The following is a 20,289-nucleotide window of genomic DNA, read 5'->3' on the forward strand; positions in this document are numbered from 1 at the left end:
GAGTTCTAGTGTGGTGCTGGTTGGTGCCCTCGCGATAATGAATGGCGACTGAGAATCGGAGGAAACATAACCATGACTCAAGTAACGCTCAACCCCGCAACTCAGCAGAACTGGGTAGGATTTACCGCGTTAGCTCTTGGTTCTTATGGTGGCTGGGTGAGCTAGACATTTTTGTAAGTTTTGGTAGCAAGGTTGGGGCCTTCGTATTACATTATTCCAAGGACAATTCGAAGTGTAGATGTTCTAAGTTGTGTGCAAATCCCACTACCTACCAACTGCCGCGGGCTGCTACAACTACTGACCCTACACCTTAGCTATACCAGTCCTGACACTGGAATGCCACTTTCATTGCTGGTTCCGGCCGTGGCCCATGAGCGCGAACTGAATAGATTTCTTGTACTTCAGAGAGTAATAATTCACGACAGTGGCATCGAAGTGTCTTCATATAGAAAAAATTGTATTCAAAATCGCCTTTTCCGAACCGGGTAAAATACTAGGAATAGTTACAGATGCCAAGGAAATGGGCCGCACGCCCGTTATAGCGCACCGTCGGTAACACAACCCTGACTGGCGTTGCTCACGAGGGAGGCGTATTTCTTCAGAGTACCCCTGGTGTAGCGAGGGGCCGGGGGCGTCCATGCGTCTCGGCGGCGTTTCATCTCTGCCTCGGGGATCTCGAGGTCGATGATGGCCTGCTCAGCATCGATGGTAATGGTGTCACCATCCTCGACGAGGGCAATGGGACCACCCTCCATGGCCTCAGGGACGATGTGTCCGATAATGAAACCGTGAGAACCACCGGAAAATCGGCCGTCAGTAAGGAGGGCAACGTCCTTGCCAAGACCGGCACCCATGATGGCGGATGAGGGCTTAAGCATCTCGGGCATACCGGGGCCACCCTTGGGACCATCGTATCGGATGATGACGACAGTTTTCTCGCCCTTCTTGATCTCACCGGCCTCTAGGCTGGCAATGAAGTCGTTCTCGGCGTTGAACACGCGGGCCTTGCCCTGGAATCGCAGACCCTCCTTGCCGGTAATCTTACCAACGCAACCACCGGGAGCCAGGGTTCCGCGCATAATCTGGATGTGACCGGTAGGCTTGATGGGGTTGCTGAATGGTCGGATGATGGTCTGGTCAGAGGGGAAGTCGGGGACGTTCTCAACGTTCTCCTTCATGGTCTTTCCAGTAACAGTCATACCGGAGCCGTCGATGAGACCCTCCTTGAGGAGGAACTTGAGCAGGGAAGGAGTGCCACCAATCTTGTGCATATCGGCCATGACCCACTTTCCAGAGGGCTTCAGGTCAGCAAGGAAGGGAATGCGGTCGGAAACCTTCTGGAAGTCCTCAATCTCGAGCTTGATGCCGACGGAGTGGGCAATGGCGATAAGGTGAAGAACGGCGTTGGTGCTGCCACCGAGGATAGTGGTGACGATCATCGCGTTCTCAAAAGCCTGGCGAGTCATGATATCGCGGGGGCGGATATCCTCCTTGAGGATGTTACGGATGGCGGGGCCAACATTCTCGCACTCGGCGAGCTTGGCGGGGTCCTCAGCAGGGCTGCTACTGCTGCCGGGGAGGGTAAGACCAAGAGTCTCGATGGCAGTGGCCATGGTGTTGGCGGTGTACATGCCACCGCAAGCACCACTACCGGGGCAGGCATTTCGGATGACGTCGAAGCGCTCCTCTTCGGTGATCTCACCAGTGATGTACTGGCCGTAAGCCTGGAAAGCGGAGACAATGTCAATGGACTCGCCGGCCTTGGTGCAACCGGGCTTTATGGTACCACCGTAGACCATAATGCTTGGTCGGTTGACACGACCCATTGCAATGGCAACACCGGGCATGTTCTTGTCGCAACCGGGCAAGCTGATGTTGCCGTCGTACCATTGGCCGTTCATGACAGTCTCAATACTGTCGGCGATGATCTCTCGGCTCTGGAGGGAGTATCGCATACCGGTGGTACCCATGGAAATACCGTCACTAACACCAATGGTGTTGAAGCGGTAGGGGATAAGACCGGCCTTGGCAACGGACTCTTTGACGACCTTGGAGAGATCCATCAAGTGCATATTGCAAGGGTTGCCCTCGTACCAGACGGACGAGATACCGACCTGAGCCTTGTTCATGTCGGACTCGCTCAGGCCGGTGGCGTAGAGCATGGCCTGGGAGGCACCCTGGGACTTGGGCTGGGTGATGTTGGCCGAGATCTTGTTGAGCTGATCATCGGCGGCGCGAGCGGCGGAGGTGGAGAGAAGGCGACTGTGGGGAAGCGAGGGAGTCAGCACGGGCATCGTCGAACATTGTCGCGGTTGTGTATTTATAAAATATGATGGCGATGATAAAAATATCCGACTTACGCATGGCTTCTCGCGGGAGAGAGCCTGGCGGTGCTCAAGGCGCCGAGGGCCCTTGACCGCATCTGCAGCGACCTGGCGAGCATGGTGACGGTGTGGCGGCGACGGAGGGGAAATCGACGAGGAGCAAGGGCGGAAGAAGCGAAGCCAATCCGAAGCCAATTGAGGCCTTGGGAGGGAGGAAAAATAGTAGAAAAGAGTCGCCTCGTGGCCAGTGCCCGGTGGTCGACTTGGATACGGTGCTGGGCCCGTCGGATGACTCTTTTGGCGGGAGGATTGGAAGTTGTAAAAATGTTTGGTGGTGGTCGCAGCGATGTCGGCTAGCCGTGAGCCAAAATTTCCCACCTTCCCTGTGATCTTCCCTGTGACCTGGTTGCTACTCCCCGCCGAAGAGCTCCCCGCATGACAATTCGCCGCCTGTCATTGGCTGCAGCTTCGGCCCCAGGCGCAGAAGCCACCGAACGCTGCCCGGAAATAAGCAACGGTCATGGGCAATTAGCTGCAATCGTGCGGATTGTGTATTGCCGACTCCAGTCAATTACTAACCTGAGGGTCTTTCCCAAATGCATATTCCCAGTGAGGCCCTGAGTCACAGGAGATGAGGGACACAATCTCCGCATCTTTTGGTTTTGGGACAAGCTGTGGTATGGGATGGTGTATCGGATTCTGACTTGCTGGAAAGGATAAATTGAGTTGAGCGGACGCAACCTTGGCGCCATCCCAGTGTCCTGGGCTGCATGTAGGGAATCTAGCTTGTCCAATAGCTGATTAACGATTGACACTGTATCGTTTCAGTATCTGGCCAGTTTCTACGTGTTAAGTAACCGATAGGGTTGATAGCTATGGTTTCGTTCACGGCTGAACTCCTCATGGTAGGAATCTGAAACGATGTCAGGACCAAAGCCTTTTATCTAAAACTGCATCTATCTAGAACCTAAGAATTATTTTCTCTCAGGCGAAATCTAACACTCTCTTCATAGGCCGTGGCATCATGGCATCAATAACCATCAAGGGTACGCATTCGGCTGATGCTCCCTCCAACTACCCCGCCATCATCAACTTGGCGTTTTGCTGTCCGCTAATTCATTAAATCGACGCCAGGAATTCCAAGCCGTCCAAGCACTTCTTGATTTCCTCCGTAATCGCCGGAATCCTATCAAACGAAAACATGTTAAAGTGATGTCCCTCCACATCCACAACGTTGACGAACAGGTCCTCCTCATATCGATCCCACCCCAAGCTTCTAGCGGCGCGGTGCACGTCGACTTTGCTGATGCCCTCGCCTTCAGTTGGCACAAGATACTTGGCACGCAGCATCGATATCCGCGGCCGGCGGCCGGCTAGGCTGCCCTCCCATCTTGGGAGATCCCACGTCTGAAGCATCCGTCGTGCCTCGGTCATGGCACGATCCGAGAGGATCTGGTTCTTCGACTTGCCCTCCTCGGATTGATTCGACGGCGCGATACGAGGTTCTGTTGGGTTCTTGATGGGGCAAACACTGTCCATCATGAGGATGCCGATGATCCTCAAGCTGCAATCTTCTGCCAACTGCCTCGAGATTTCGAGACTCAACAGCCCGCCCAAGCTCCATCCGCCGAGGAGGATATCCACGCTGCCATCTGGGTTGCGGGTGGAAGGGAAGTCGGGCTCAGAAATAGCCGACTTGATGAACCCAGAGTACAAACTTGCCATCTCAGGAATACCGCCCTCGAACACTGCCCCACTGCGATAGTTGGGGTTGTGGATGCCGTATACCGTGCGGGAGAGAGGCTCTAGACAGTGGTAGGCAAAGGTCGTGCCGCCGCCGTCGTGGATGAGGAAGACGGGTACCGCGCGACCCGCTGTGTTGGGGTTGAGCCAGTCCTCTGGCTGGATGATTTCCGGGTTTGATTCCATGTTTTAAGGTGCCGAGACCGGTGGTGTGTGAGATGCGCGCGAGAACTTGTGCTCCCTTGCTTAGGCTGAGGGTTGCTGAAATGAGGCCTGAATTGTGACAGTGCAGGGAAATGTCCGCGGCCCGGGATGATGAGGTACTAAATGTGACAGCAAAGCCGTAATCTACCGTCGAAACCACTTAATTTTAGAGAGACAAATGTCTTTCATCGAGTAGACAGATGTGTCAAGGCCCCATGGATAGAAGTTGAGGGTTTACTCTCCCGCTGTGACCCACCCTCAATCGTGCCGAAAATCAACGGCCCGTGTATGCGTGAGCCAATCGGACCGTTAACATCGGCCGCGCCTGAAGTCCGCATCTCTGTGTGACACTCGGAGGTCGGCCGGATTTCGTCGGCAATTACTTTCGGAGTGGAGAATATGGAGCTGTCAAGATAGTATGGAGACTGGACAATGGTGGAATGAGCGGAATTGATATTGTTTTATTTATAGCTCGTCTTTATCTCCTCGCTTCATCTGGGCCTGATATCCTTGCAGGCGCCACAGGAGTAGATGCAGCTTCCTCATGCTCGCGCTTCTCCAGAGCTTCAGTACTATAAATTGGTTGTCACGGAATACTTTCGACGACTCCCTTAACCTCTGGACTTCTCGCTCTCCCAGTAGCCAGGTGAGGTTGTGCACAGGCATCTTGCTCCAGAACTTGACGTCCTCCACGTCCAGTGTCGCGAACGAGTTTGCCACAGGGTCCACCTTGTCGGACAGCCAGAGCACACATCCTCTCTTCTCGACGGTCTTGACTTCCTCCCAGTTGGCAGCTGGTTGCAGAAACTTAAAATCTGGGCCGGTGTTGTGTTTCGCACGGTAGATGAGAGCGTCTACAGCTGTGCGCCGGTGGTGTTCTAGGACGAAGTCGTCCATGTCGGACCGCCATACGGTATTGTTAAACTTGATACCGTTTGCTGCCATGCCGTTGCGTTGCGCAAAGAGTCGATTTATCAAATTACGGTTGGGCTTCTTGCGGCCAGCGATTTCCTGCGCGGTTCCTCCAGAGATGGCTTGCAGGACACTCTTACGGGAGAGGCAATATCCTGTGAGGGGCGCTTGTGTGCGACTCTCAAATTCGGTCTCGACTCCTCCGTTTTCGTTTGGGGTCTTCTTTGGACGTTTTGTCTGGCCTGTGGGCGAATAACGTCCTGATTTGTATACAGGAACAACAGAATCGGACGCAAAGGGCCCCGGTGCCCACCAGGCTTGCTCCGGCTTTTCGGGATGCTCTACGAGTTCGAAATCTTGTAGGAAGTATCTCGGGAGGTAGGATTCTGTGTTGATACACTTTCGTAAGGGAGTCATGAGCGCCATTGCTATCTGATGTGTTAGCGAGGCCAGTAGCCGCATTTTTGTTTGTCCTACCGAATGGGTTGTTAGAGAGCTTCTTGCGGAACTGGCCGCTGATGTTGCCAGGATCGCGCTTCTTCTCTCTGCGCCCGGCCTTCATCCAAGCAGGGTCCATGATGGGCGATATGGGGAGCGACCCGACGGCCGTAGTGACTGTTTTTTTATCGGCGTCGATCCGAAGGGGATTTCCGTCGACATCATGACCGAGCTGCGACTCAGCCTGCTGGAGCAGCGCCTCTTTGGTGAGGGTGGATTTATCGTAGGAGACCCATCGTCGGGGCTGAATGGCAACGCCGGCGACCCGGGAACGGCCTGAGCAGACCGCGGTGCATCGCTTCATCGCCAATCGAGTAGATGCAGCCGATTCATCGTCCGGGGAACGGGTTGGCGTGCTGTGTGCCGGGGTTCGTTGCGGTGCGTAGGGCGAAATTTGAGGCGCATGGATGATGGATCTGCCTCCACGAAGCCTGGAAATTCTGGGGTGACGCGCTTCGCTAGCTTCCGGAGCGGAACAAGCAAGCTTCCCCCACCCTTTCCGGCCGTCGCATTACGTTGATCCTTTGCTCCTCCAACATCACACTCTCCAGAAAAGATGAGACTACGACCGAGATCGCTTCTCGCATTGCGTGGCGTGTCGCAGCAGCATGTGAGAGGGTTTGGCTTCTCCAGCTCCGCTGCGCCACCCACGGCCAACATTCCCATGCCGTACATTGAGGAGACATCGGTGAGCTTCTTGCGCACTTCACGGTCGATGCCGTAGCTGACAATTGCAGGCTGCTGGACGGAAAACATGTTGGAAACACCCTGCCGTCGTCCTCGAATCGAAGCGCTGATATACTATAGGGGATATCTTTTCCAAGCTCTTGCAAGTATGGCGTTCGCCTTCCATCTCCGATGCTGCGTGCTGACACCACCAGGAACGCATCATCTGCCTCAACGGCGAGGTGAACGACTACATGTCCGCTTCGATCGTCTCCCAGCTGCTCTGGCTCGAATCCGATACTCCTGATAAGCCCATCACGATGTACATCAATTCCCCAGGCGGTTCAATCACCTCAGGTGCGCTCTCCCACTCGCTCGGTTGATCCCCGACTCACTGGCCATAGGAATGGCAATCTACGATACGATGACATATATCAAGTCCCCCGTGTCGACTGTGTGTGTTGGAGGCGCCGCGTCCATGGCAGCCATCCTCCTCGCGGGTGGCGAGGCTGGAAAGCGATTCTCCCTCCCTCACAGCTCCATCATGATCCACCAACCGCTAGGAGGTACCCGAGGTCAGGCATCGGACATTCTCATTTATGCCAATCAAATCCAGAAGATTCGGGATCAGTCCAACGAGATTATGCGGTACCACCTCAACAAGGCAAAAGGAAACGACAAATATAGTCTGGAAGAGATCAACGACTTGATGGAACGAGACAAGTATTTGACTCCTGAGGAGGCATTGGAACTGGGTGTTATCGATGAGGTTCTCACTAAGCGACCTGATGCAGAGAGTGCACAGAAGAAGGAAGGCGAGGCCGAAGCTCCGAAGACGAGATAGAGAGCCAACAGGACGCGCCGGAGCAATTGACATCAACAAAAGATGCGCCCAGAATCTTGAAGAGTCTCTGAATCCACACTTAGACAGGCGAATGGCTGGTTGTTTCTCTCTAAACGCCGATTGAGGAGTTCATGTATGACTAGGAAGGGCTGGAGTTGGTGAAGAGAGCCTAAGCTAGGCAATGATAACACAGAAACTAACGCTACTGTGACCTGACCTTAGCTAGGACCGGTCAGGCAAACTTCGCCGAAGCTCGGAATACTGTGTCACACCATAAGCCCGTGGACGAATGATGTTGGATTTTCTGTTGAGCGAGATATTAGCAATCCCAGGCGTTGAAGTAATTGTGATGACAGGTTCTTGACTTGACATGTGACGCATGTCCTAATACTGCCGTCAGATTGGACGAGCACAGGTGAATGGTTCATTTTCAGTAGACCGTTCCCTAGTCGATGGTGTCTTGCGCGGTTACGCAATGATTATGGTGTTTCGGAGTTTTGTACCCTTTCATGTTCAACTAAGGATTCTAGGCCACCGTTACAACGAACACTATAGCAGAAAATGCCTCCAAGACGGCGAGCCTTCTAGCATCCGAATTGCTTCAGCCAGTCCAGGCAAGACATGTCGCTATCCAGATCAGCACACTAACGGGGCTTGACGTCATGCCTATATCCACAAGTACCCCACTAAGCGCGCAAACTGCCCCGCGATGCCCCTCCATCAATGTTCCAGGTCCTTTAAAGCAACGCGTATCCCGCTCAACGTCCCAAGGGTAGATCAGTAACGGTTTTGATCCTAGGCCAGTTCCTCTACAATCAATTCAAGATGGAGTACGACACCAAGACGCGTATGTGCTCCTGATGAGCTCGAAGAGCCGTGAAACTGACAGTGCGCGCACAGCCCAGTCCGTCACCAGCGACCCCAACTCGTTCGCCAGCGACTCCGTTCGCAAGCGCTGGCCTGTGATTCTGGTAGGCAATGTTGGGCTATTTATACTCTCTGAAGTACTAACTGTCCCGTAGACTAGTGCTATTGACGACGTCTACCGAGCTGTCTCTGCTGCTACCGACCCCGAGGCGCAGGCTGAAGGCAAGAAGATCATCGAGCAGATCGCTACCCTCAAGTACGAGATTGAGCACGATCGCAAGCTCACGTACGAGTAGCCATAAGCTAGGTGATAGCATATACTGACTTATATAGTCCTATCCCCGACGATGGCTTCTCCGACGAGATCAAGGCTTACAACAAAGAGATTGAGGACCTTGGCACTCCCAACTGGTTTGATGTTCCCTGGCTCTTCTCAGAGTGCTACATGTACAGGTACGGATCTAAGCATACTCGCTAGATAACGTGTCGCTGATACTTTAAACTAGACGCCTGAGTACCTTTTTCAGACTCACCAAGCACTGGAAGAACTACGACTTGTTTGCCCGCCAGAAGATGGACACCTTCCGATCCTCGCGACCGGCTGTCCTGGAGCTTGCCAGCAAGTACAAGGAGCTCATCCAGCAGCTTTCCGCGGACAAGGAAATCACACATAATGCGCAAGCTGAAGAGCTCATGTTCACCGAAATGTTCGAGATTTGCCTATGGGGCAACGCAACCGACCTGTCCCTCCTCACCAACCTGACCTACGAGGACATCCAGAAGCTCCAGGGTGCCGAGGCCCGAAAGGCAGCCGAGAAGAACATCCTGGTCAACGATCTTCCCCGCGCCTATCAGATCCTCAAGAAGGCCCAGGCCGAGGGGAAGAAGGAGCGTCGTGTTGACATTGTTCTCGACAACGCCGGCTTCGAGCTCTACGTTGACCTCATTCTGGCAGGTTACCTACTCTCTTCTGGCCTCGCCACACACATCGTCCTACGACCCAAGTCCATCCCCTGGTTCGTCTCCGACGTTCTTCCTAGTGACTTTAGCGCCCTCCTAAGCGCCGTTGCCAACCCTCGGGCTTTGTACGAGACTGCCTCAGAAGATGAGAAGCTCCAGGACAAGACGCCTGAGCCTCTGTCTAAGAGCGCCGAGGAGGACCTTCAGTTCGTGTTCCAGGAGTGGGCTGGTTTCCACGCTGAGGGCCAGATAATCCTCCGCCCCAACCGATACTGGACTGCTGGTGGCAGCTTCTGGCGACTGCCACACGAGAACCCCGAGCTGCTTGAGGAGCTGAAGCCCGCTGAGCTTGTTATTTTCAAGGGCGACCTGAACTACCGAAAGCTCACTGGTGATGTAAGTTCCTCATAATGTATCATAGAGTTCCACATACTGACTGGCGACAGGCATGGTGGGATCCCACTACCCCCTTCACTGACTGTCTCGGCCCCATGGGCCCCTCTTCCGGTGTTAACGTGTTGTCGCTGCGAACTTGCAAGGCTGACGTTGTCGTTGGTCTCCCTGCCGGCAAGGACGAAGAGCTCCGGGCCCTCGAGGGCGGCGGCGGAGATAGCGGACAGCGACGATGGGCTTGGCACGGCAAGTGGGCTGTGGTTTGCCTATCGGAGGGACACTAAAAGTATTTTCAAAAGATGGATGATTTAATATGGGTTGATGGCGTGAATAGAAGCCATGATATACATGCACCTACGGAAGGGTACATTTAGAAGGAATAGAAGGCACTTTGCCTAAAACAAACACGGTGGTCCATCTCGGACTCATGTTGGTCCGGCTCGGACTCATGTTGGTGCATTCGGACTTGCCCCACACTTGGATGCAGATCCATGTTCAGCTCGTAAAACGGGCCAATCTAATTTGCGGACATACAGCTGAATCTGGAACATCGTGTCAGCCCGCAGGCATCAGGAAATAATGTCATGAATCTCCCGTACTTAAAAGGAATGGTAAATATGTCGCAGGCCAAGCGCCGTCTGATTCGCCTCCAAACACCTACCTCTGGATGCCATCACCATCATGGGAGTCGTCTTCTCTCAGCCAGGCAAAGACTCGTTCCCTCCGGGGGCCTATGCCGCCGGTTCGACGGCGTCTATCAACGCCTCCACAATCGAACCGTATTTCGGCGTCAACACCGGCCTGTACGGGGAAATCCCGACGAAAGAGCTCCCGCCGATCCCCTACGAGTGGATGATATCGCCATCCGAGATCAACAAGGGCACATGTCCGAGTAGTTCACAGATCCTCACGGCTTTCGCCGTCGCCGAGGCTGTAGTTGTATTACTCACACCTCTGGTTGCCCGCCGCCCGGTTGTTCATTTCCTCACCCGAGGCATGCTTGGACGCCGAGTCAAGGGTTCCGTGGCGTTGACTTGGACGGCTGTTTTCGCGTGCCAGCTCCTGGCCAACGCCGCCATCGCCGGCATGGTTGGCAACACGCCCGGTTACGGCGGCCTCAACATGCTACACATCTTCACCGTGTACATAGCACGACCGCGGTTCAACTTCGCCATCCTGGGGCTGCTGCGGAGTCTCGTCGGAGTGAAGCGGAGCCGAGCCATGGACAAGACGAGAATCATCGATAGGAAGCGTGACAACCGCGTCGAGTTTCCGTACGCCGACGCCTACATCACCACGGCCGTCTCCGAGATCCTGCTGCTGATCATCGCCGCCATCTTCACCGGCGTGACGTGGCACCGGATGCCCAAGGCCTCGCTACCACGAGACTACATGTCTGACATTGTCAGCTTCGTGTACAGCACGCCTGCCGTGATGCTCCTGTGCATTGTGGCATTCGTGCCCATCAACAGGCGGTATGGCGATGCGTTTCCCATCGAGGGCCGCCGTCAGGGTCCGATCCGGCACTGGGGTGCTACTGTGGCGGCTGATGGAAGGGCAACCATACGAGTCAAGGAGGAGAAGCCCCACGGCGTCAAGACAAAGAGAATTGCGAGTGCCGTAGCGTCAACCGTGTTGATGGGGTTTGTGAGCTTGGTGCAATGGACTTACTGGACGAGGTTCTTGGAGATCCCTGGCGTGCTGTGAGTATTATGCGAAATGAGTTGGCTTATATACTGACTTGTCGTTAGGTTTTGTCCTCCAAAGCTGATTCAGTCCGGAGTTATTTGGGCCATCTTTACCGTTGCGGGTGAGTTACTCACGCATGACCCAAGCTGTTCTTCGTGTTGCTAAACTATCAAGGAACCTTCGCCGGGGCTGCTTCGTGATTCCCAGGGACGACATTGCGAACCAAAGATACCCAACATATGACACACTACCATGGGAAAATAAACTGTCAAACATCTATTGTGGCCAAGACGCGTCATCATCTATGTGGAAAATTCGAGGATGGATTCACCTGTGAACCCTTCGGCCTTTCCAACTTATCCGTGTCCGAAGTTTTCCTTTTCTCCGTAGGGTGTCGTCCCCTCTTTCACCAGAGGTGCGTTGACTACTGTGAGAATTGGTTATACATGATATGTCGTGTATAGATGACGAAGCTGTGCTCGACAACTATAGAAGCCATCGGCTTGGACCGAAATCACCGAGTAGAAATATTCAGGTTTTCTCTAATAGTTATACGGAGCTGAAACATAGCCAGACAGATTGATGTCTGGGGTTTTGCATTGTACTCGAGTGATGTGACAGGTTCCACTGACCGATCGCATGTCTTACCATAACGACTCGACGGGTCCCTCGGTGTCCGAGCTTAGATGCTCGATAAAAGATGAGCCATGGCCGTGGGTTATTTCCGAACTCAGGATCACAAGCCTTGATAGCTATACCTCATCAATCATTCTACACCCTACGAAAGATTTCTGACACAAAAGCCATGTCAGTCAACAAAGGCCAGCTGCTAACTCTAGCCGGGCGTCTTACGGCCGCGATCAACTCTCTTCCCACTCTCAACAACATTGAGGGAGCACTTGCCAATCGTCAGGCCATTGTTGCTCTTGCACAGGAAGTCCTTCACGAAGCCACCCTGCCTGAAGAACAATGGCTTGGAGAGGTTTCTGCGCTATGCACTATGACAGCCTCGCGCCTGTTCCTCAAGTGGGGAGCATTCGATGGAATTCCTGTCAAAGGGGCCATCGGATACGATCACCTGGCCGAGAAGCTGAAAGTTGATGGTAGTCTATTTCGTAAGTTTCCCCATGAAGTACTATCAGAGATTATCTTGTTTTGATGGACCCAACTAGGACGGGTTGCTGCGATGCTCGTGGCTGCGAAAATCCTTCGGCAGCTAGGTGACGATCACCTCGCTCACACGCCCAAGTCCTTGGTCTATGCAAACTCGAGTCCCCATGGCTTCCTCGCTCAAATGTCGTAAGATCTATATACCTTATCACACCAAGTGCAGTCGCGCGCTCATTGTATCAAGCTTTGACGAGACTCTCAAGTCCTGTGCCTTCCTGCCGGACTACTTCGACAAGTATCCCGGGGAGCCCCAAGGACCAGTTGGCTGCCCGTATTCCTTCGCCGAAGGTCATCCTGAAAAGTCTTGCTGGGATGTCATGAACCAGGACTCTGAGCGCATGCGGGTTTTCATGCAGGCTATGAAGACAATTGAGTCCCAGATGCCTGCTACAGGCATGTACGACTTTGACTGGGTCAAAGGTGAACTGGCGAAACAAACTGAGAGGATGCTCTTTGTCGATGTCGGTGGGAGTAAAGGTCACTCTTTACAGGCAGTTTGTGAGGCGAACAGCTGGCTGCCAAGGGAGAGGTGCATGCTTCAGGACAGAGATGAAGTCATTGAAGAGGTGAAGTTGTCGGACAGTCCTGGACTCCGGGGAGTCAAGATGATGGGTCACGACTTCAATCTTGAGCAACCCGTCAAAGGTATGAACTTATCTTCTCATGCACATGGAAGCTAATATGACATAGGCGCACTGATCTATCACCTCCGTCGCTGTCTCCACGACTACGGTGACGAAATCGGCATCAAGATCATTCGCAACATAGCTGGCGCCATGAGCCCTGACAGCCGCTTGCTCATCGTGGAGCAAGTGGTTGCTGTTCCACCGTCACCAATGGATACACACTTTGACTTCCTCATGCTGACCTTTGGAGGCAAGGAGCGGAATGCGAAACAGTTTGAGAATATGGTTAAAGAGGCCGGACTGAAGATTCTGAAGGTTCACAAGAAGCCGAACACGCCCATTTCTGTGATGGAGTGCGCGAAGGAATAAGTGGCTTAGTCTGTTCATCGTCAAGTTTCGAGGCTTCATCTTCAACACGCCTAGCATCTTATTCCACATGAGATACAAAGAAATTGAATAGTTTGGTTTTCCCAAGATTCGCTGCAGGTAGCTGAATGCATTGTCCGTGGTAACTGTCCGTGTTCTAACCCCGTCCATCTCAAACCAACTTGAAATATTTAAAATACAAAGGAGTGTGAAGAATAGAGATGTGTGCTGTAACCCGCTTTTCTGTCCGCCTAGTTAGTCCGTACGATCCATTAGAAAACGAGTCCCCAGCGCTTGCGTCCATATGAAGGCGGCCCGTACGATGGTGGCTCATAAGAAGGTGGCCCTTGGGTTGAAACGGCGGTCGAGCTTGTTGCGATGGAGCTACCTCTGCTCGTGGTCACAAATGTGGTGAGCTGGGAGGAAGGGGTGGAAGAAGAGGGACTGGCCGCGGCGGCGCTGGATGAGAAAACGAGCGAGGACGTAGGCCATACACCAGAAGTGGTTGTTCCAGTTGTCGTAGATGTGCTTTCGAAGTTGTAACCGCCTCCGCTGGAGGTTGTTGACTGAGAGTCCTCCGAGGAAGCCGTGGTATTAAAGGTTGGGATGCTGGGAGTTGGGGTACCCGAGCCGGGGATGGTGGAGCTCGAGACAGTGTATTGCTCGCTTGAAGATGAACCAGCGAAGTCCGTTGATTGGGCGCTACTAGATTCGCTCATTTCAGTGCCCGTGGTTGGCTGCTCCGAGTCTGTCTGGGATGTTGTTCCCAAGGACCCTCCAGAAACGGGAGTTGTGATCGTATCAGAGTAGGTCGAGGATCCGGGAGTGGTAGGGCCAGCCGTGCTTGTCACCGGAGTGGAAGCAGTCTGACTACTGTAGCCCGTGCTCCAAGATGATGTTCGTGTAAAGGTACCGGGCCCAGTCGAAGACTCTGTGCTTTGAACGGCTGTGTTGGTTGTCATAGTTGAGTTGGAAAAACTGTAGGTGTGGGAACCAGATGATGGCACGATTGGTGTGTTGGTTGACAGAGATGTTTCCGTACTCTGGGCTTGAGATGTGACTAGCGTAGAAGATCCAGCACCATTGGATGAGGACGATCCAACAAAACCAGACGAGGTTTCCCTGCTACCGGAGGAAGAAGTCTCGATGCCACTCGAGGAAGAGGACTCGTTGGGTCTAGATGAGGAGGACTCGTTGGAAAGAGACGAGGTAGACTCGTTTGGTATCTGAGATGAGGTGGTAGTGTCGGATGTGTGAGAGTTGTCGGTGTTGGTGGTGCTATAAGACCCCGACACCTCGGTCGCGGAGGAAGAGAGCCTTCCTGTACTGGATGGTACGCCTCTGGAGAATTCCTCAGAGCTCGTCTCGTAAATGGAACTAGCAGTCTCAGTCCCGGCTGTGGAGGCTGTCTCCGTGAGCCAATCGGTGGTACTGATCCCTGGCTGAGTGTAAGATGTGCTCTCAGACGACGAAGCTGCAGCAGTTGATGAGGTGTTGAGAAATTGAGTCAGACTGGTACTAGCAAACGTAAGAGGAGTCGAAACAGTGCCCTCGGTTGTCGCAGTTCCAGTATATGGGCTAGATGACGTAGAATTTGCGAACCTAGTCAAGCTGCTTCCCGAGGTGGTGACCTCGTTGGTAAGACTTGAACCGAGAGATGAGCCGGTGGTGCTTGAGTATCCCTGATCATCTGTATAAGAAGAGGACCAAGTATTGCTTGTGATAGCTGGGGTAGATCGTGGCGCTCCGGATGAGGTGGTGGTATCATTCTGTAAGCCAGTTATGAAAGACGTCTGAATTGAATTGGATGTCAGGGTTGTGGTTCGCGTGGCAGTTGACGATTCGCTGCTGTTGGAAAACAACGCCGTAGAGGTAGAGAGATCTGAGTAAGATGGTCCAGTGGTCTCGGAAGCGGTGGCAGTATTGGCAGGGGTGGTTCTAAGAACTGCGGATGGTGTAGTCTCCGAGCCGCTATAGGACGAAGCAGGAGAGGAAGTGTTTCCAGCGAGAGCACTAGAGCTGAAGCTCGGGATCACGGTTGGCATTGTTTCCATGTCCGTAACAGTGTAGGAAGACTTGGTGACGCCGCTCGAAACACATGCGTATGGGCCTGTGCAGGTGGAGTTGGAGATCGGGTAAGACGTGGTGCTTGGGAAAGCACTAGAGTTTGCCGACGGAGTGAAGGAGGCCGAAAAGCGAGTGGTCACAGAGGATTCGGCTCCATTCGAGAGTGTGGATGAGAGGTCCAGCGTACTGGTTGTGGTGTTACCAAAAGGAGCTGTGGTTCCAGTCGAGATCGAATAATCGGAGGTGGAAGTCTCGGCTGTCGAGATTCCGGAGCCAGTGTTGGCTCCCTCGGAGATGGTAATCGTGGAGTCAGAGGCCGTCATGGAAGTACCGCTCACTTGAACAGATGTCCCAGATGATGTCCCAGCCGTTTCGGTCCACGTACACTCCGAGAGGATGGAGTAGCAGGAGGACGCACACTCGGTAACTGTCTCCGTCACAGTGACAGTCTGAGCACGAACTAGTGCCGCCCTGAATCGATAGTCAGCCATTGTACCAAGACAGTTTCAGCCAGGAACTTACCCAAGCCCGAGCAGGGCGAAGCGAGTGACATTGCACGCCATGGCGGCGAGGAGGAAGCTTAGCGACGGTGGGAAATGTAACAAAGAGCTAGAGGAATAAAACGAGCGACAAGTGAACCAACTTTCTCGGGTGTCCTAGTCTCACTGGCTGATGGCTTTCATCCACCAGCTCAGCTCGTCCTCTTTATACCACCATTGAAGGGCCCTCCTCTGCTCGTCGTACAACCTTAACCCAGTCTGGTATCTCTGTATCGCTTCTCCCATGCTGCACGCTCCCGTCGTACTAACGGCTGCAGGCGAGGATGTCGGGGTCAAGATGGGCCGATGTGGAGTCTGCCTCGTATATCAAACGAAATCGATTGCTTGCAGGTTGCTCAAGGGTCGATCTGGCCGTCAAGTGGTGCTGCGAAATCTCGTTTGATACCGCCACAACGGGACTCGCGTTCAAGCTGACGAGTCCTAGCAAACTGCAGCCAGGTATACGCTAGTGCGGAAATCCAAAGTAAATAGGGCTATTTATGGCATGTGCTGGATTTCGAGTTGTGATCAAACATTCTGTGAAGCCCCTCCTCTAATCTCTTGTTTGGTGTTCGAACTTTGTGACAAGCCTCTTGTGGCATTATGTCGCTGAACCTCGAGCCTCCTGACTCAAATCTCGGCCAAATAATCATCATGGCTTTCGTGCGGCGTCTGGAGTTAGCTGACTACAGAAAATGTCGGTGATGAGCATGGCCTGCGTCTCGCCGCAAATGCCGTTTGCCCAACGCAAAGGACCTTTGTTTCCAAAATTTGTTTGGTCCGCGAGACAAATATGGGTCCTTTAATATCGAAGCTCGAGCTCAGGCACGGTGTGTTGTATCACGACTCCAGTGGGTTCAAACCGCGGTTGTGGGATAGAGTCTTGCAACCACGAGATCACAGTGTACAAAAGGACCACGGCCACGCATCAAGTGGTAGCTGAGAAGATCCTGACACTGTATAAGCTTACAAGGGCTGCTGTACCTGCAGTCAAGTCATGCACCCACCCGCTCAGGTTTTCAGCTCCTGGCGGGAACGTAGCACAATTGCTCAGCCCATCGCGTTGCAGAGATAGTGCTCAGCACTTCTGATAGGCAGGATTAAACGTTCCACAGGGTCCATCCCCTAACTCTCTGCACATTAGAGGAGCACAGAGCTTAACCGCAAGCCGGCTTAGCTCTACCGGCTAGGCCTCGTCCACCTGAGTGGCTTAGGAGGATATCCGTTCGGGACAATCACGCAGGCTGATATCCCGCAAAACCTATCATTTCCGAAGGCTGTAGACAAAGCGGTTAAGCTCCCGTCGGAAGATTTTAATACGAACGGGAGGATATGCGGGTACGGGAGGGCGGAAGGGCGGGGGAGTTTCACTCTTCGGCAAGAGGATTAACTGGACCACGACGAAATGAAAGGAGAAATTAATAATAGTAAAGTGGTCTAGTGGTACCCTCGCCTTAATCAATAGACGGAGCGGTGACGGAGCAACACGAGTGACGGCCGTCAATCTGGCCCTGACGATCTCCGTTGCGCAAGTCAAACACTGGCCCCCCCAACTTGGCACCTAACCGAGACTGGTCTCAGACTGTGATAATGACATTAGAGTAGCTGGTGGTGGCTCCTGTGCCAGTGTCACAATTTGAGGGCTTTTCATTGAATGTGGCCGTTGATCGAGCAACATGCTACCGAATGACTTTGCTCATCAATTTATGGATCGCTCATTTCTTCATGTATTTCATCACATATCCCATTACCCCTAGATGGAAGCCCTGAGGATCTTGAAGGCATCCTCGCGAGTGCCAATGAACCGGGCCTCGCAAGTCTTCCAGTTGATGACCTTCCAGATGTTATCGATGTAAGCGGCCTTGCCGTTGAGGTACTGTGATTTATCGGTCAGCAACGTCCCGCGGTGCGGTGTGAGACGGAATGATCTGTCTCTTCCCGTACTCACCTGCAGATAGTAGGCGTGTTCCCACATGTCGATGCCGAAGATGGGCACCTCACCTCCGACAACCGGATCCTGGTCCTTGGTCGTCACAATGCGCAGGCCTTGGGAGTCCTTGACCAGCCAGCCCCAGCCGCTACCCTGCAGACCGAGGAGAGTCTTGGTCATGGCGGCCTGGAAGCTCTCGAGGCCACCCCACGTCTTGGCGACCTCAGCCATCAAGGTAGGGGCGCTCTCGGGGTTCGCGTCGGCTGAGCTAGCAGGGGTCAGGTTCTCCCAGAAGAGGGAGTGGTTGATGTGGCCGCCTCCGTTGAACTTGATGGCGCTCTGGAGGGCAATCTGACCGGCGATGTCGTTGGATGCGATGGCGGTGGCGTAGGTCTTGAGAGCATTGTTGAGGTTGGTAACATAAGCCTGGTGGTGCTTACTGTGATGAAGCTCCATGATCTGGCCAGATATGCTAGGCTCCAGAGCCTGAGTGTGTCAGCTCTGAGCCTTTGAAGTTCGTGATTCCAGAGCGCCGTTAAGACGCGGAAAGGTGGCGACATGTCAGCGAACTTACATCGTAGGCGTACGGCAACGCCGGGAGGGCGTACGCTCCAACTGACATGGTGATTGGGAGTGTGGCTTCCAAGGGACAAATCGACGGGATCAAGGGAACTTCAGATGCCGAAGCAATGGCGAAGATGGGAAGCAGGAAGGTGAGGGGTAGCATCGTCATTATATGTGTGAGGAGCACGGGGAAACTTCCGAGAGTCCGATCCCGCAAGTGTAAAGCGTCCTCAGTCGGTGGCTGCGTCAGATAAATGTTCTCACGGATCCGTTACGGTCAAATTGATCAGGGCAATAGTGTTCAAAGCGATGATGATGAATGCTTGAGCCCGGATGAACCGGGCCGGCTAGAGAGGGGTTGTCTAGCCCCCCCTCTAACTAAGGTTAATATCAATCTATCAGGGTTTATAATACAGATTTACCTTCTCAGACCCGCTTACTATTATTAAACTATGCGTTTAATGGGATAATACTCCGGAGGCGCTCAGTGCGCGTCGCAACGAGCGCCTTTCATAATTCCACCTCAAACTTGCTCATCCATGTTTCCCGATTGGGGTCGGGCGCGAGGAAATGCAGCGCCATGGTTGGGCGACGCTAGTTGCGCAAGTTTGCCCGAAGCCATGAAACCGCCAGGCGATTCAGGAATATGGAGCGCGTGATGATGGTCGTGGCCTTTGTCAGTGATACTCGTGCTATAAAGACAAGATTCCCAGAAGCTTTGCTCCTTCTTGTCTCGTTCACCCATCTACACTCCACGTTCAATTCGCCAAGACACCATCAACATCAACATGTGCGGCCCTGAAAATACCAACAGACCTCGAGGAGGAGCCCTGGTGGCCCTCAACCCTCCCATCGCCAATGTGAGCCCCCCAGGCAACGTATGCGGCGACCTGGCCTTTCATACACCTGGCAGTCCAGGCAGCGCGACAGCGACTCACGCCAGACTCACGCCCAACGAAGCGTGTGACATGAAGGGGCTTTCCGACCTCTACGTCGTGATCCAGTGAGTACACCCCTGCTGAGAAAATCACCCGGATGGCGCTGACTCGCGTGTAAAGCTCGAGTGGCGATCTCACTAGAAGCGCATGGGACTGTGGGCTCTTCCGCCAGTTTGCCCTCCCTTCCGTCACAGTGACTTACGACGACGAATTTGTTGAACTCCCCCTTGACAAGCCGTTGTCGCTTGAAGTTGGAAACGAAGGCATCATCGGCAGGAGAGTATCTCTCTACTCGCGTCCATCGACTGGTCGTGATATTGTCGTGGCGGAAGGCATCGTTGGCTTCAACTTCATGAGTCAAGCATCGCCTTCATCGCCTTCATCCCCATGAAGCATATTCCAACCATGGGTTGACGTCATAATGATAGACCATCAAGGTCTCAAAGTGACTCTTAGACGCGTTGCCAGAGCACGCCAAGCGTATCAGCGCTGGCCACGATGCACATGGGCATGCACTTGCAAGGGCTATAATCATGGGCATGATTGCGGGGCTGTGAATTAAGAGACGAGCGTCGTTGAAATCATGGCGGCAGGGGAAGCCTTGATTTAGTCAGGGAAGGGTCTGCGATTGAGCTTCGAATTGCAGCCATAGTATAGAGGGCGACTTCAGAAGGAGTCAGACATTAGCCAGGTATCGGGTACAACGGCGTAATGGGTGGCCGACAAATCGAGGCTTTAGAAAGAGTTTATCTTTTCAATGATAATTAATTATTCCATCGATGGCATAAACAGGAGGTTGGGTTTGTTATAAGCCAAGCGACGAGTTGAATACCCTGATGGCCCAGATCCGTCTCCGGCATCGGGTACCGGCACCTCCAGATAAGCACCCTGGATACATAACTTTCAACAGTCTATCAACCTTTGCACCGCAAGTATATGCAATATACTTGCAAAGAATTCCATCGTCAGGCGTGTCTGGCCATGGGCTC

At 53.4% G+C, this 20,289-nt stretch overlaps 10 protein-coding genes across 10 annotated transcripts; 6 read left to right on the plus strand and 4 right to left on the minus strand.

Annotated features, from left to right (window-relative positions):
• Positions 1 to 536: 536 nt before the first annotated feature.
• On the minus strand, positions 537 to 2,443 carry BGZ61DRAFT_534411 (dihydroxy-acid/6-phosphogluconate dehydratase; the record flags this gene model as incomplete). The annotated part of the gene is made up of 2 exons (XM_046254145.1): positions 537 to 2,262; positions 2,361 to 2,443. 2 exons carry the CDS (start codon positions 2,441 to 2,443, stop codon positions 537 to 539), a joined length of 1,809 nt encoding a protein of 602 aa, XP_046102444.1.
• Positions 2,444 to 3,259: 816 nt separating this feature from the next.
• On the minus strand, positions 3,260 to 4,520 carry BGZ61DRAFT_57138 (Alpha/Beta hydrolase protein). Its single transcript, XM_046256067.1, has one exon. It carries the CDS (start codon positions 4,251 to 4,253, stop codon positions 3,444 to 3,446), a length of 810 nt encoding a protein of 269 aa, XP_046102445.1. The 5' UTR covers positions 4,254 to 4,520; the 3' UTR covers positions 3,260 to 3,443.
• A 216-nt stretch (positions 4,521 to 4,736) lies between these two features.
• Positions 4,737 to 5,985, minus strand: BGZ61DRAFT_356033 (uncharacterized protein; the record flags this gene model as incomplete). Its single annotated transcript, XM_046240762.1, has 2 exons — positions 4,737 to 5,611; positions 5,661 to 5,985. The coding sequence occupies 2 exons, from the start codon at positions 5,983 to 5,985 to the stop codon at positions 4,737 to 4,739; spliced, it is 1,200 nt and encodes a 399-aa protein (XP_046102446.1).
• Positions 5,986 to 6,141: 156 nt separating this feature from the next.
• Positions 6,142 to 7,324, plus strand: BGZ61DRAFT_57154 (peptidase S14, ClpP). The gene is made up of 5 exons (XM_046256070.1): positions 6,142 to 6,369; positions 6,419 to 6,437; positions 6,489 to 6,514; positions 6,563 to 6,704; positions 6,752 to 7,324. Exons 1-5 carry the CDS (start codon positions 6,238 to 6,240, stop codon positions 7,189 to 7,191), a joined length of 759 nt encoding a protein of 252 aa, XP_046102447.1. The 5' UTR covers positions 6,142 to 6,237; the 3' UTR covers positions 7,192 to 7,324.
• A 504-nt stretch (positions 7,325 to 7,828) lies between these two features.
• Positions 7,829 to 9,961, plus strand: BGZ61DRAFT_455168 (uncharacterized protein). Its single transcript, XM_046246336.1, has 6 exons — positions 7,829 to 8,038; positions 8,092 to 8,162; positions 8,214 to 8,344; positions 8,392 to 8,511; positions 8,565 to 9,414; positions 9,465 to 9,961. The coding sequence occupies exons 1-6, from the start codon at positions 8,017 to 8,019 to the stop codon at positions 9,693 to 9,695; spliced, it is 1,425 nt and encodes a 474-aa protein (XP_046102448.1). The 5' UTR covers positions 7,829 to 8,016; the 3' UTR covers positions 9,696 to 9,961.
• Positions 9,962 to 9,973: 12 nt separating this feature from the next.
• Positions 9,974 to 11,677, plus strand: BGZ61DRAFT_455172 (uncharacterized protein). Its single transcript, XM_046246337.1, has 3 exons — positions 9,974 to 11,114; positions 11,163 to 11,221; positions 11,275 to 11,677. The coding sequence occupies exons 1-3, from the start codon at positions 10,093 to 10,095 to the stop codon at positions 11,298 to 11,300; spliced, it is 1,107 nt and encodes a 368-aa protein (XP_046102449.1). The 5' UTR covers positions 9,974 to 10,092; the 3' UTR covers positions 11,301 to 11,677.
• Positions 11,678 to 12,296, plus strand: BGZ61DRAFT_455173 (uncharacterized protein). Its single transcript, XM_046246338.1, has 2 exons — positions 11,678 to 12,215; positions 12,273 to 12,296. The coding sequence occupies exon 1, from the start codon at positions 11,740 to 11,742 to the stop codon at positions 11,893 to 11,895; it is 156 nt and encodes a 51-aa protein (XP_046102450.1). The 5' UTR covers positions 11,678 to 11,739; the 3' UTR covers positions 11,896 to 12,215; positions 12,273 to 12,296.
• BGZ61DRAFT_455174 (O-methyltransferase) lies at positions 12,206 to 13,394 on the plus strand. The gene is made up of 3 exons (XM_046246339.1): positions 12,206 to 12,399; positions 12,455 to 12,915; positions 12,961 to 13,394. Exons 1-3 carry the CDS (start codon positions 12,287 to 12,289, stop codon positions 13,263 to 13,265), a joined length of 879 nt encoding a protein of 292 aa, XP_046102451.1. The 5' UTR covers positions 12,206 to 12,286; the 3' UTR covers positions 13,266 to 13,394.
• Positions 13,395 to 17,621: 4,227 nt separating this feature from the next.
• BGZ61DRAFT_356323 (Manganese/iron superoxide dismutase) lies at positions 17,622 to 18,420 on the minus strand (the record flags this gene model as incomplete). The annotated part of the gene is made up of 3 exons (XM_046240786.1): positions 17,622 to 17,744; positions 17,817 to 18,284; positions 18,373 to 18,420. The coding sequence occupies 3 exons, from the start codon at positions 18,418 to 18,420 to the stop codon at positions 17,622 to 17,624; spliced, it is 639 nt and encodes a 212-aa protein (XP_046102452.1).
• A 460-nt stretch (positions 18,421 to 18,880) lies between these two features.
• BGZ61DRAFT_423781 (uncharacterized protein) lies at positions 18,881 to 20,076 on the plus strand. The gene is made up of 2 exons (XM_046243577.1): positions 18,881 to 19,365; positions 19,421 to 20,076. Exons 1-2 carry the CDS (start codon positions 19,151 to 19,153, stop codon positions 19,689 to 19,691), a joined length of 486 nt encoding a protein of 161 aa, XP_046102453.1. The 5' UTR covers positions 18,881 to 19,150; the 3' UTR covers positions 19,692 to 20,076.
• The last annotated feature ends 213 nt before the right edge of the window (positions 20,077 to 20,289 follow it).

This window comes from Ilyonectria robusta (genome assembly GCF_021365365.1).
Source record: "Ilyonectria robusta strain PMI_751 chromosome Unknown BGZ61scaffold_14, whole genome shotgun sequence".
In the NCBI taxonomy this organism is placed as follows: domain Eukaryota; kingdom Fungi; phylum Ascomycota; class Sordariomycetes; order Hypocreales; family Nectriaceae; genus Ilyonectria; species Ilyonectria robusta.

Excerpts from the sequence above, each read along its gene's own strand:
- BGZ61DRAFT_57138 (XM_046256067.1), bottom strand. The coding sequence starts at position 4,253 with ATGGAATCAAACCCGGAAATCATCCAGCCAGAGGACTGGCTCAACCCC.
- BGZ61DRAFT_57154 (XM_046256070.1), top strand. The coding sequence starts at position 6,238 with ATGAGACTACGACCGAGATCGCTTCTCGCATTGCGTGGCGTGTCGCAG. Across the intron at positions 6,515-6,562 it reads TCTTTTCCAAGCTCTTGCAA|GAACGCATCATCTGCCTCAA; the intron begins GTATGGCGTTCG and ends TGACACCACCAG. Across the intron at positions 6,705-6,751 it reads AGGCGGTTCAATCACCTCAG|GAATGGCAATCTACGATACG; the intron begins GTGCGCTCTCCC and ends CACTGGCCATAG.
- BGZ61DRAFT_455168 (XM_046246336.1), top strand. The coding sequence starts at position 8,017 with ATGGAGTACGACACCAAGACGC. Across the intron at positions 8,345-8,391 it reads GAGCACGATCGCAAGCTCAC|TCCTATCCCCGACGATGGCT; the intron begins GTACGAGTAGCC and ends TGACTTATATAG. Across the intron at positions 9,415-9,464 it reads ACCGAAAGCTCACTGGTGAT|GCATGGTGGGATCCCACTAC; the intron begins GTAAGTTCCTCA and ends GACTGGCGACAG.
- BGZ61DRAFT_455172 (XM_046246337.1), top strand. The coding sequence starts at position 10,093 with ATGGGAGTCGTCTTCTCTCAGCCAGGCAAAGACTCGTTCCCTCCGGGG. Across the intron at positions 11,115-11,162 it reads TTGGAGATCCCTGGCGTGCT|GTTTTGTCCTCCAAAGCTGA; the intron begins GTGAGTATTATG and ends ACTTGTCGTTAG. Across the intron at positions 11,222-11,274 it reads GGCCATCTTTACCGTTGCGG|GAACCTTCGCCGGGGCTGCT; the intron begins GTGAGTTACTCA and ends TAAACTATCAAG.
- BGZ61DRAFT_455173 (XM_046246338.1), top strand. The coding sequence starts at position 11,740 with ATGTCTTACCATAACGACTCGACGGGTCCCTCGGTGTCCGAGCTTAGA.
- BGZ61DRAFT_455174 (XM_046246339.1), top strand. The coding sequence starts at position 12,287 with ATGCTCGTGGCTGCGAAAATCCTTCGGCAGCTAGGTGACGATCACCTC. Across the intron at positions 12,400-12,454 it reads GGCTTCCTCGCTCAAATGTC|CTTTGACGAGACTCTCAAGT; the intron begins GTAAGATCTATA and ends CATTGTATCAAG. Across the intron at positions 12,916-12,960 it reads TCTTGAGCAACCCGTCAAAG|GCGCACTGATCTATCACCTC; the intron begins GTATGAACTTAT and ends AATATGACATAG.
- BGZ61DRAFT_423781 (XM_046243577.1), top strand. The coding sequence starts at position 19,151 with ATGTGCGGCCCTGAAAATACCAACAGACCTCGAGGAGGAGCCCTGGTG. Across the intron at positions 19,366-19,420 it reads GACCTCTACGTCGTGATCCA|CTCGAGTGGCGATCTCACTA; the intron begins GTGAGTACACCC and ends TCGCGTGTAAAG.